Raw genomic sequence first — 12,410 nt, forward strand, 5'->3', positions numbered from 1 at the left:
ACAATATATTAATATTGTAATATGTTGATCTAATGCGTGAATCATACTGCCTTCATTTTGTACCATAAGATCTAAGGTAAAAGCTAAATATACACATCTAAATTAGTGTACACTTAAGAGGTCTTTTTGAACACCTGGCTCATTTGCCTTCCTCTCCTCTTTGACTCCTTATACTAGAGCAATTCAACTTTTAATACTTATGCTCCCTCAAACTTTCAGTTTCCAGCTCCTTAAATCCCATCACCTACTCATTCCACTCCACCCCACCTCTGCCACATGTAGGATGGTCACAACTTGGCTCTCACCATTATTCACAACATTCTACTTTATTAATAAAAACACAAACTCTGATATTCTTTTGATCATAAGCTATCATTCCATCTCTCTCTATGCCTTACTCCTCTTAAGCCTATTCTGTTTTCATTTTGAGCACCAATTCCTCCACCCCTCAGTATTTTCTCAGGTTAAAACCCTGATCTGAAAATTCACATTCTTTTCTTTCTAATCTCACTACTATAGATAATCAATTCAATTCTGCATTGTCCTCTTCTCCTATTCTATCATCTGTCTCCTTCACTTCTACTAATATGCTGGAACTGGATGATATCACACAACCCTGATGACTAGATATATTGTATTTTTCAGATTTTTTTTATTCCTCCTCGATTCTCTTACTTCCCATAAAGTTACTCAAAACCTTCATTTCTTATTAGCTGTGTGACCGTGGGCAAGTCACTTAATCCCAATTGCCTTAAAAAAGAAAAAAAAAAAGAAAGCCTTCATTTCTTTCAAGCTTCTAATATCTCCCCTTATCACAATCTTATCAGCTCTTACTTTATTGAGAAAACTGAGGCCTTGTGAGGCCTCTTTCTTCTCTTTCCTTCATCTTGAAACCCACTGAGATCATATCTCACTCTCTTAAGTCCCTTATAAGGTGACCCCTCTCCTTACCAGGTCAATCCCTTTACACATAACCTTTATTCCACCTGGTTGTCGTCTCCAACAGATCGCAATCTCAACTCACAACTCCTTCGCCCTCGCTTTTGCTCCCCTTCCCTCCTTCTACCTTTAAATATAACGATGTCTTGTCTATCCTTAAAAAATCTTCACTAGACTAGTGATTACCAAGCTTTTTGGTCTCTGGACCTTTTTACACACTTAAAAATTAATGAAGATCCCAAAGACCCTTGGTTTATGTAGGTTATATCTATCAATATGTACTATATTGGAAATTTAAATTGATAAATTTTAAAAACACTTATTCAAAATAAGAATAAATTTATTACAAGTTCAATATAAATAACATTTTAATGAAAAATAACTATTCCTCAACAAAAAAAAGTGAGCACCCTTGTTTTGCTTATTTTTGCACATCTCTTTAATGTCTAGCTTAATAGTAGAAAACTGGATTCTCATATTTGTTTCTGCATTCAAGCTGTTACAATATGTTGTTTTGGTTGAAGTACATAAAGAAAATCCAGTCTCGCACAGTTCTACACAGGTAGAAAAGAGATATTTTACCTTACAAAATTCTTATTCCTTTGAAAGATACCTCAATCCTCAACTTCTATATGAAGACTTTCTTGCTCAACGACCCCGCCCCTGCCCAATTGTTAGTGCCCTCTCTCCCAAACTATCTAGCATTTAATTACTGTTACTATATTTATTATATATATGTACATATGTGTATCTATATATATATGCATGTATGTAATCATTCTGCAACAACTATATACAACTGGGTGGCAGAGTGCTGGGCCTGGAGTTAGAAGGATCCAAGTTCCAATCTGATCTCAGACATTAGCTGTGATCCTTATCATACGTCTGCCTCAGTTTCCTCAACTGTCAAATGGGGATCATAATAGCGTCTACTTCAGAGGGTTGTTGTGAGGAGATATTTGTGAAGTGTTTAGCACAGCACCAGGCACAAAATAGGTGCTTAATAAATGCTTGTTCTCTTCCTTTTATGTTGTCTTTCCTCATCAGAATATAAGCTCCTTAAGGGTAGGGATTATATAATTTTTTAAAAAAAATTTATCCTCAGTGCCTAAAATAGTACATAGCATATTCTAGTTTCTAATGCTTCTTGATTGATCATTGATTTCTGGTTACTGACTATATACTCACCTCACTGGTACCCAACTATATTTAAAAAAAAAATAAAAATAAAGGGGATGGAAGGGCACAGAAATAACAATGGTTCAACAGCATATAACCAAACATTTCAAAAAATTAAACATCAACCCTTTTTTTTTGTTTTTACTATATTTAGGTACAAGACACTAAGAGATCAAAAATGGGATTTTATTTGGGAAAAAAAGTGAATGATGAAATGAAGGGGAAGGGAACAAATAATGCAAAAACAAACTATTAGAAAGTCAAGTCCAAAGACATTTTTCAATACACAAGAACAGAAATGCTGCTCTCACTACCATACATAATTGAATATTATTACATATTAATTGAATAAACCTTTGGATATTTAATAAGTAAACTTTAAAATGTTACACTGTATTGGACTGCAAACCATTTTTTTCCTTTTTAATGCATGTCCTCAAGTGGTTATTTTATATGATATTCTCTGAAACATTTTGCATGAACACCTTTCTGGCATTTTTCACATCTGGTGTTTGTTTGAGAATGGCAAAGTGCACATCGAGTTCGCTTATTTTGGTGAATGATCCAATGACCAATCATGTCAAATCTGCTTTCTGTTTCTAAACGTCTGCTCCTTCTTCCTTGGGATGATGTATCAGCATTGCTTTCCAAATAGACACAAGCAACATATCTTCTGAAAGCCAAGAGGTCTACCTGGGTCTCTTCACTACAGATTCTGTGAAGCTGCCATGCATTGTTTAGAGCCACATCAATAATGTAACCTATAAAGCTAGAATACCATTTCATTCCTCTAATTTTCACCTTATATTTGGAGATATTTTGATCCATTCTGGCGACACCTCCCATCTTCTCATTGTACAACCTCACCAATGATGGTTGATATACCTGAGCCCTAGTTTTGGATGCACTTGAATAACGATTTGTTAGTTTTACAGGTTCTATTCCGACTGCATTGGAACATACATCAATAACACTGCTATCATGCCAACGGCACACAATGATTTCCTCACTTTCATCCACTTTGTAATCAAATGAACCTTTTTTCATTTTTTTAAAGTCTTTGGGATCTTTGAGTGGGCACCTCTCAGTCATGTATTCATGGACAGTTCCTGTTGCCTTCACCCCCCTTTCTCTCAAAATGGACATCAATTTGACACTTGTAAAAACTTTGTCAAAAAAAATATGGTATGGCAGACAGCCTCGTTCCTGAAGTGCATCTACAAATCTTATCACCATACTTCCTCCTAAATCTATATCCTTTTCTGGCTTCGTGAATAATGTTCCCTGAGAGGGCTCAAACCAGACTAAGTATCCTCTGCTAGTTGTTCCACACCAAATTTTATAACCAAATCGAATGGGTTTTCCCTTGTGCAACTGCTTAGATCCACGATGTCCAAAATATTCACACATGGATTCACCAAAGCTATAGTATTCCTCTAGGGGAGCATGCTTTTGGAAATTCTGATTCATCAAAATTATGAGAGGCCTTACCTTTGCAAATCTATCACTCTCATCAAGTTCATTGTTATCAGCAAAGTGTAGGTAAGAAAATATTAATTCAAACCTGTCCCTTCTAATTGCATCAGCAACAAGGTGATGATGTGAATCAGGAGATGTTTCCCAAAACATTCTCCTTCTTGGATAAGAAATATAACCACTCAAAATCAGTATACCCAAAACGCACTTTAATTCCTGGGCTGTAAGACCCAGGTTGACATTTTTCTGCCAAGCATAACGATTGGTTTCATTGACAATGAAATTAATTGTTCCTTCATCAAAAAACAATTCGAAGAGTCCAACTGGGCTCAATTCCTGGCTCTTAAGATACTCAATATGAGGATCTGATGCAGACCAACTTACAAAGTCAGGTCTAATATCTCTTTTAGTCCAAACCCTCCTTGGTTCAGCAATTTTCTTTTGTTTCTTTCTTGCTGGTTGTAGTTCAAGTTCTTCATTGTCCTCCCCAGTATCAGAGCCTTCAGATACCACAGCAGCATGTAGCATGCTTCCAGGCAAGTTCCCTCCTTTATGTCCATCTTCATCTCCTGAGTCCTCATCAGTGAAGTCTCCTGTGGCATTATCAGGTGGTGAGATGAATATAGTTTCTTTCTCTTTGGTGGACTCATCTTCCAGAGAATTTAGAACTTCAAGCAACTTAGCAGATCTTATCTTAGGGCTAAGCAATTTTCCAGATGCATCTTCTCTAAAAGTACAGAACACAGACATTACTGAGAGGGAGAATATTTTGGATTAGATCATCTTTAGTTCCCTATTATTTTTAAAGGTAATACTACATAGGAAGGAAAAAAATATTTCCAAATTTTTACTCAGGCACAGAGGAATAGGAAAACAGAAGGAAATGATGAATAACTGCAGACTTTGCCAAATTTTAGACTAAGAAGGTACCTTAGTAACCATTCAGTTCACTCCTTTCTTTTTGCAGATGAGAAAACCAAGGCCTGAGTGGGTTAAATAACTTGCCCAAGGTCATACAACTAATGAATGGCAGAATCAGGCCTAGGACACAAGTCTACTAATTCCCTATTCAATGCCTGTTCCACTATGCCACATTGGCTGCTTCAGGTCCACAAAACTCACATACCAACCCTCAAACACTAATTTCCAAATCCTGTTATTAGGAAAACAAGTATGACTTACACAAGTCCTTGAAAACACTAGGCAGTTTTTCCAATAACATCCCCCAAAAAAGTAAACATCATCTTTTTAGATAGAGTGGGTAAGCTACCCATTGGTGGCACTCAACTATTCACTACAATACATACTTTCTCTTTTTCTATCGTTTTTCATCTTTCTTTACTCTTTCCCATTTCCTTTATTTTTATCTTCCCTTCTTCCCATTTCTCTTCCTGGTCATGGCTTAGTTGTACCAGCAGCACTTCAAGATGCTCACTTTTATTCTCAATAACAAATTTTTTGTTTTGGCCCTGTGATTTCATCAGTGTCTTAGAAAGTTGCCCAGGGAATTAAGAGATTAAGTAACTGACTTGTCTATGGTTACTCAACCAGTACATGTCAGAAACTGAACTTGTACACAAAACTCCTTCTGACTCCAAAGTCAACTCACTATCCATTATACCACACTACCTCTCTATTAATTAAATTGAGAATAAATATTGTCAGAATATCCTGTACAAAATGGCAATTCCTACCTTGAGGTTGATGCCATGGTGAGCTGGGGAAAACAGAACTTACTTCACATTCAAGAGTCCAAGTTTCTTTCTACAACAATAAAAAAATGGTGTTTTTGAAAACTGAATCTTAATCCAAACATTTTCTTAGAAGATAAACACGAAACTTTAGACAACTTTAGCCTAGAAATAAAAGTTTCTAATTCAAAAGTCTTCTTTCATAAAATGACTTCTACCATTCATCCAATATTCAACAAACATTTATTAAAGACCTAACATATGTAAAGCATTATGCTAAGGAAAATAAATCTTTGTTTCACAAATAGAAATTTTTCATTTCTCAAGTATCATAGTAAGGAAATGATTGAGAAAAAAATAACCAAAATTAAGAGGAATGAGCAAAAAGTGACTGAGAGTGGGGCAGGTAGGTGGTATAGTAGATAGAGCACTGGCCCTGCAGTCGGTAGAACCTGAGTTCAAATCCGGCCTCATACACATAACACTTACTAGCTGTGTGACTCTGGACAAGTCACTTAACTACAACTGCCTTGACAAAAATAAATAAATAAATAATAAAAACAAAAAAAAGTGACTGAGAACTATCAAGATCTCCCAGGAGAATAACAGAGGCAACTAACAGGAAAGAGAATCTTGGAAACACTATGGTATATTAAGTGGAAAATAATAGTCAAGTAGGAATCAGAGGGTCTGAGTTGGGATTTTGGCTCTGAAGTTTACTACCCATGTGATTTCTGGCGAATCACTTTACCTGTCTGGGCCTTGATTTCTTCAGGTGTATAATGAGAAGCTTCTAGTTCTAGATCGCTGATCCTATTATGGAGTTGGCCTAGATGCAAGGCTCCTTTTAACTCTAAATCTACGATCTATGATTTTTTTGCAGGTACCTTAGAGGAGCTTAATTTTGTGGAGAAGGTTGTAAGAAAAGACTTCTAAAGTCCATTCTAGCTCCCTATCTATGATCCTAGTAGAAAAAGCACAGGGTTTAGAGTCAGAATATCTGTATTGAAATCCCAGCTCTAATACTTTCTGACTGTAGAACATTACATTACATGGGCAAGTCCTTTAACTGAGCCTCTGCTAACTCAACTAAAAAAGATGTTCACACTATATTACCTACCTCAGTAGGAAAGTGCTTTATTAACCTTAAAATACCATATAAATGTGAATTATTCCACAAGGGAATACACACATAAATATAACCAAGGGTAATCTGAAAGGAAAAACACTAGATCCTTGGGAAAGAAGCAAAAGAACTCATGGAAGGCTTCATGGATTAAGTCATATCTGAACTGAATCTTCAAGGAATGTAAAGATTTTGATGGATGGAGATGGGGAGCTTGTACAAAGGCAGAGCCGGGAGATGAAATGCTGAGTTCAGAATCTCAGTCAGTTTGGCTAGAAAATAAGAATGTATAAAGAGGAATAGTGTAAAAAAATGCTGTCAATGCAGGTGAAAGCAAGGCTGCGGAGAACCTAAAAAGCTTGACAGCTGCATGGAGGATGGATTGGAGAGAAGAGAGAAAGTAAGGAAACCTAATCAGGAGGCTATTAACAATACTATAGGCAAGAGATGAGGACCTGAACTAGGGTGGTTAGTGTGGTGAATGAAGAGATGATAATGAACACAATAGATGTTGTAGAGATTGAACTAACAGTAACAAGATTCGGCATACAATTAGGTATGAAAATTAAGAGATTTTGAAGAACTGAGAATGACTCCAAGTCTGGATTTAGGAATAAAAATGACTAATTCCAGTTTGAACATATTGAGTCTGTGATGCTGACAAAATATCCACATGGAGATATCCAGTCAGCAGTAACTGAAATGGGACTGAAATTGAAAGAGAAATTTGGGTGAATTAAGTAGATGGCTGAGGACACAGTCCCACATTTAGACAGTAGGAAATAGATGAATCTAGAAAAGGAGACAGAGAAGTAAGTACACTAATAACCAAATTAATGGCAACAAAGTAAATAAATGTTTATTGGCATACAATAAATGTTGGAATTGCTTAACACTTGCAAGAAGTGGATAGTAAGGAAGCATAATAAGGAAGCACACACAGATCAGTCTTTTTAAGTGTTGTGAAAGTGAGAAATGCAGGACAACAGCTTAACAGGATGACAAGATGTAGTGAAGGTTTTTTGAGGATGGATATACCAAAGGTTATCTGTAGGCAGCAGAGAAACCAGTAGACAGGGCAAGGTAAAAAATGAGACAAGGAAAAGGAATAATGAATGAGGTAAGTTTCTGGAAAAGGGATAGCATCAAGAGCACACAGCTTTGCCAAAGGAGAATCAGTGGTTCATCAGTGACTAGGTTTTGAGATGGAGATTAGGAGAAACGATGACTGAGTTCACAATGGATGGTGAATGTTTTCAACAAAAATTCATGGTCATCTCCTGAAGTATGGGTGTGATTTGGGGCTCAAAGAAAAGAGGCCAGAGTTGGTATGGAACAAAGACTTTGGGAACTCAAGAAAAACAATTAGTAAAGAATAAAACTTTTGCCACAGTAAGACTCATGTATGATGGATTTGCAGTAGACTCAAGGTGGCACTCTGAGCAATTCCTCTCTCCTCAGTGGTGACAGCACTTCCTGATCATGTGGTGGAGTCCTGCTACATTCCAAAGAGAATTCAACATGTCCAAAAGTGAACTTGTCTCCTAACCTCTCCACTACAAAAAAGGTCCCTTTTTCTAAATTCTCAATTTCTGCTGCTGGCACCACCATCCTTCTAATTTCAAAACCTGAGTCAAAGCTGCCTCTCCCTTTTTTTTCCACTTCCAAATTCCACTTTCCAAATTCCAAATCACCAAGTCCTATTGAGAATACCTCTACTATCTCTCAAACTTCTTCCTTTTCACTCCCACTGTCACTATTCACTATATCATGCTGCCTCTCCATTATCAAATTGGTATTTAAATTATGCACCTGTCTTTTTTCCTTTGCTCTATAGATTATAAGCTCCTTGAAAACAAGAGGTTTATAATCTCAATGTTTCATTACTGTATTTCTAGCACAGTGTAGATGCTTAATGAAAGTCTGTCACTTAAAAATGACATGTTCACTCCTATGGCATGTTCATTCCTGTACTCCTCCCAGGAAGAACTTCTGTTCTTGTTAGTTCTGTCCTATCTTTAAAATTTTAGGATCACAGCTCTAGAAATGGAAGTGCCCTCAGAGGCCATCTAGTTCAACCCCTTCATTTTTCAGATGAGAAACTGAGGCACGGAGAGACTTGCTGTCCAAAGTCAGACAGGCAGTAAGCATCAAAGGCAAGATGTGAACCCAAGTCCTCTAAATCTAGAGAAAGTGTTCTTTCCCTGTCATTTTATAGAGTTTTTTTCTGCAGAATGGACAATGAATGTGTCATTAATAAGAAGTTTATATAAGGAGTGAAGTACAACCCAAAATGGGTGACATCACTATCTGGTTTTAACAATTATTAAGAATTTTTTTTACAACATCCGTAATAACCTACACACACACACACTCAATTTCTCATAATTTTACCATGGAAAAAGAGAAATGCTTATCCAGTTTTTCTATGTGGAAAAAGTTACACAAAATAAAAGCATTTTTCTAACAATAAAGAAATAAATTTAAACTTAAAATAAATAAAAGGCAGGTGACAATATAACAAAATAGATTTTGATTGTTCAGTGGAAATTTTTTGCAGTACTCTGTAAACTGTTAGGAATTTAAACTTAAAGGATCACAGGATCAAGAACTGAAAGGGATGTTATTGATAATATTGTCCAGTCACTTACTTAATTCTAACGATGAGGAAATGAGGTTGAGAGTGGTTAAGTAACTTGTTCAAAGTCAACAGCAGAAATACACGCAGACCTGGGTTTCCAATCCAAGTCCTTTGACTCCAAAACCAACACTCCTTCCACTACACCACACTGGGAAAGACTCTATGAGGGGACATGTGCTGAAGGGGAGCAAAGTGGGCAGAACTAGAAGAATAATTTACAAAATAAACAATATATTGTTTTTCAGGTTTTGTTTTGCAATTTGTTCAAGGAGGGATAGCTGAAGGGACAGATTATTTTTAATTGAAAGAATAAAAATAAAAAACTTTCAAAAAATTAAGCCCACGGCAAAACGCATTTAAAAAAAACCAACAAACCTTCAGAGACACAGATCAAACCGCAAATGCTAAATTATGAGGCAACCACAGCCAGAACTCAATCCCACATTAACATGCACACACTCAGCCCCACCACCACTGACCCCACCTTTAAACGCACTTCGCCCGCGCTAGGACCGTCTGCCCGCCGGTCCTCGCTCAGCCCCAGCGCAAGCCCTGGGGCGCCCAGCACGCCCAGCCTTCCCCGCGCAGTCTCCCTGCTGCCTCATTTCTCCGCCCTTTGGCCTGCTCCCTCCCTCTGCGGCCAAGGCCAAGCCGAGCCGGAAGGTGGGAAGCGCGTGCGTCAGGCCTCTAGGCTGTGACCTCCGAGGGCCCGGTTTAGGCCGCAGAGCCAGATTCGAGGCCGGCCTCGGGCACGCAGCAAACCTAATCAGGAGGCGAGGCTGGGGCAGGGGCGGATCGTATTCCTATCGGTAAGTTATGGCCCAAAGGGCTGAACAGTCAGTGCAGTAGGGACCGGAGTCCCCCTCGTCCTAGGGGGCCGGTAATGGTGACAGCACGACGTCATCACCGTGGAACCCTGGAAGGGACCTCCATTACCCACCCACCACCAAAAGAGGAGATCCCGGGAAATCACCACCTCGTGAAGGGCGGGCATGGGGGTCGTCAGGATGGACTGAACCAACATATTTGTAAAGAAAGAGCCTCACGGATCATAACTTATGCCTACCTGCGGGGAAAGCGGACGAGGGAGGAAAGTGGGGCTCCCCCCCGGCCGCCGGCCCCAAGCATTCCCCCTACGACGCCCAGTACGGGCTGAACAGAACCCAGCTCGGACAGCCCGCAGGGGAGTACCCGGGAATGCGGGACCACGGACCTGCGCAAAGACCGCTGTCTCGTATGCGCAACCTCCGGCACGAAAGCGTTTCTCCGGCAGGCCCCGCCCCTTCCCGGCGGCTTGGCTTGGTTTCCGGGAAGACTCAGTAAGTAGCTCCGGCAGCGGGTCTGGGGCTGGCCCGGCCTGGCGGAGCGAGTTGAGGGGCAGTAGAGAGGCATACCGCCGCCTCGTTCGGGATGCGTTTCCAGGCCAGGTCATCCTGGCGTTGAAGAAGCAGGTGGATCTTTCTTCCACCACGACCTGCGTGCCTTGTTGCCGTCAAGAACCAAGGCGAAGCTGTGCTTGCCCAGCTCTTCCGAAGGGGGTTGCTCCATTTCGTGTTTTGGCCACCCCTCAGTCTGTCTCGGCCGTGAGCGATATCCCACCTTGGGCAGCGGCCAGCGCCCTACCCTCTCCCCTTTTCTGAGATAGGAGGCGTGGGGGTGACGTAAGGGCTAGAGTGCTGGACTTCCAGGTTCGAAGATCTGAGTGCAAGTTCTGCATCTGATGCTTGAATAGATGTGTGACCTTGGTTAGACCATTTAACCTTTGACAATCAGTTTTCATCACCTGTAAAATGAGGATGATAATCTTAACCTCCTTAACAGATTTGTTGTGAGCATCAAATGAGAAGAGTGTAAAACTTTGCAAAGCATTAATATTTATCTCACATAATGACCCCAGCAGGTTTTTTTTTTTCAGTCTCTCCCCATCATTTAAGGTGTGGGGTTTCTTTGCTTTTTTTGTTACATGTTTTGTGTGTCCCATTTTCTGATCGTAGATTTAGAACTAGGAATAACATCATATTATCTAATCTCATTTTACAATTGATGCAGCTGAAGCCCAAAGACATTGACTTATGGTCACACAGTAGTGGAACTTAATTGAACCTAGGCTTTCTCAACAAACAGTTCTAGTTCTCTTTTTTCCAGGGAGGCTTTAGGATCAAATAAATATAGTGAAAAGATCACTTACCCCAGGAGTCCAGCTACTTTGCATTTTCAGTCAGTTCCCCAATCTGAGCCTCAGTTTCTTCTTCTCTGGTCATTCAGTTTTAATATAGATGTTTATTACAGAGTTTACAATCTGAAGGAACCTTGATCTAATGAACTGCTTGAGGGACTTTGCCTTTCTTTGTATCCCCAGCACTTAGCATAGTGTCTAGCACAGTGATTAATAAATGCTTATTAACTAACTAGTCCAAAGACTGATATAAATAACTTACCCAAGTTTCCTTTGGTCTTGTTTTCTTTTTTAAAGAGAAATATGAAAATTCCAACCCATACATTCTTAAGCAAAATAAAGAGAAGAGAAATAAGAAATTTAGTCAATAAATACACACCAAAGTATTTAAAACCATGACATACAAACAAATAACCTTTTTTTCTGTGTGGTGAGTTAAGGGACAGGGAGATATGAAGGGCAAGAAGGAAAGCTATCAAAGAAAAGAAAGAAGAGAAGGTAAAAATAAGTGTCTATACAAAAGAATGAAGACTGTATTAAGAGGAAAGGAGATGAAAAGGAAGGAAGAATCAATTACACCCATTCTAAAGTCAAATAAATTCAACAAGCATGTATTAAGTGCCACTAAAGGCCAGGTACTGTGCTAAATGCTGGGGATATAAAGAAAGCCAAAAAAACAGACCCTAGTCTCAAGGAACTAAAAATCTAATAGGGGAGACAACATGTAAGCACCTATGTAGAAAGCAGATACAGGAAAAATTAGAGATAATCTCAGAAGGAAGGCACTAAGACTAAGAGTGACTGAAGGGCTTCTTGTAAACAGTGGGACTTTAGCTGAGACTTGAAGAAAGCCAGAGAAGGCTGGAGGCAGAGATGAGGAAAGAGAGAATTCCAGGCACTGGAGACAACCAGCAAAAATGCTCAAAGTCTTGAGGTGGAATAGAATGTCTGAGGAACAACAAGGAAGCCCTTGTCACTAGATCCCAGAGTACTTGGGGGAACATAAGGTGTAAGAGTAGAAAGGTAGGAAGGGACCAGATTGTCAAGGGCCTTTATGTTTGATTTTGGAGGTGATAGGAAGCCTCTAGAGTTGATTGAATGGAGTGGAGTGGGAGGAGAAAGGTTGCTATGATCGGACTTGCATTTTAGGAAGAGCAATTTGACAGCTGAATAGACTAGAGT

General features: G+C 39.3%; 1 protein-coding gene across 4 annotated transcripts; it reads right to left on the bottom strand.

Annotated features, from left to right (window-relative positions):
• Positions 1–2,403: 2,403 nt before the first annotated feature.
• PGBD2 (piggyBac transposable element derived 2) lies at positions 2,404–10,312 on the bottom strand. 4 transcript variants are annotated; one of them, XM_027840760.1, is made up of 3 exons: positions 10,266–10,312; positions 5,289–5,358; positions 2,405–4,321 (listed from the first exon to the last, which is right to left on the bottom strand). In XM_027840760.1, exons 2-3 carry the CDS (start codon positions 5,303–5,305, stop codon positions 2,563–2,565), a joined length of 1,776 nt encoding a protein of 591 aa, XP_027696561.1. In that variant the 5' UTR covers positions 5,306–5,358; positions 10,266–10,312; the 3' UTR covers positions 2,405–2,562. The 4 variants fall into 4 exon arrangements, with proteins under 4 accessions (XP_027696568.1, XP_027696561.1, XP_027696548.1 ...); XM_027840747.1 differs by lacking the exon at positions 10,266–10,312 and adding an exon at positions 10,119–10,259; XM_027840755.1 differs by lacking the exon at positions 10,266–10,312 and adding an exon at positions 9,537–9,615.
• Positions 10,313–12,410: the final 2,098 nt, after the last annotated feature.

Source organism: Vombatus ursinus, unplaced genomic scaffold (genome assembly GCF_900497805.2).
Source record: "Vombatus ursinus unplaced genomic scaffold, bare-nosed wombat genome assembly UNPS02004704.1, whole genome shotgun sequence".
NCBI lineage: Eukaryota > Metazoa > Chordata > Mammalia > Diprotodontia > Vombatidae > Vombatus > Vombatus ursinus.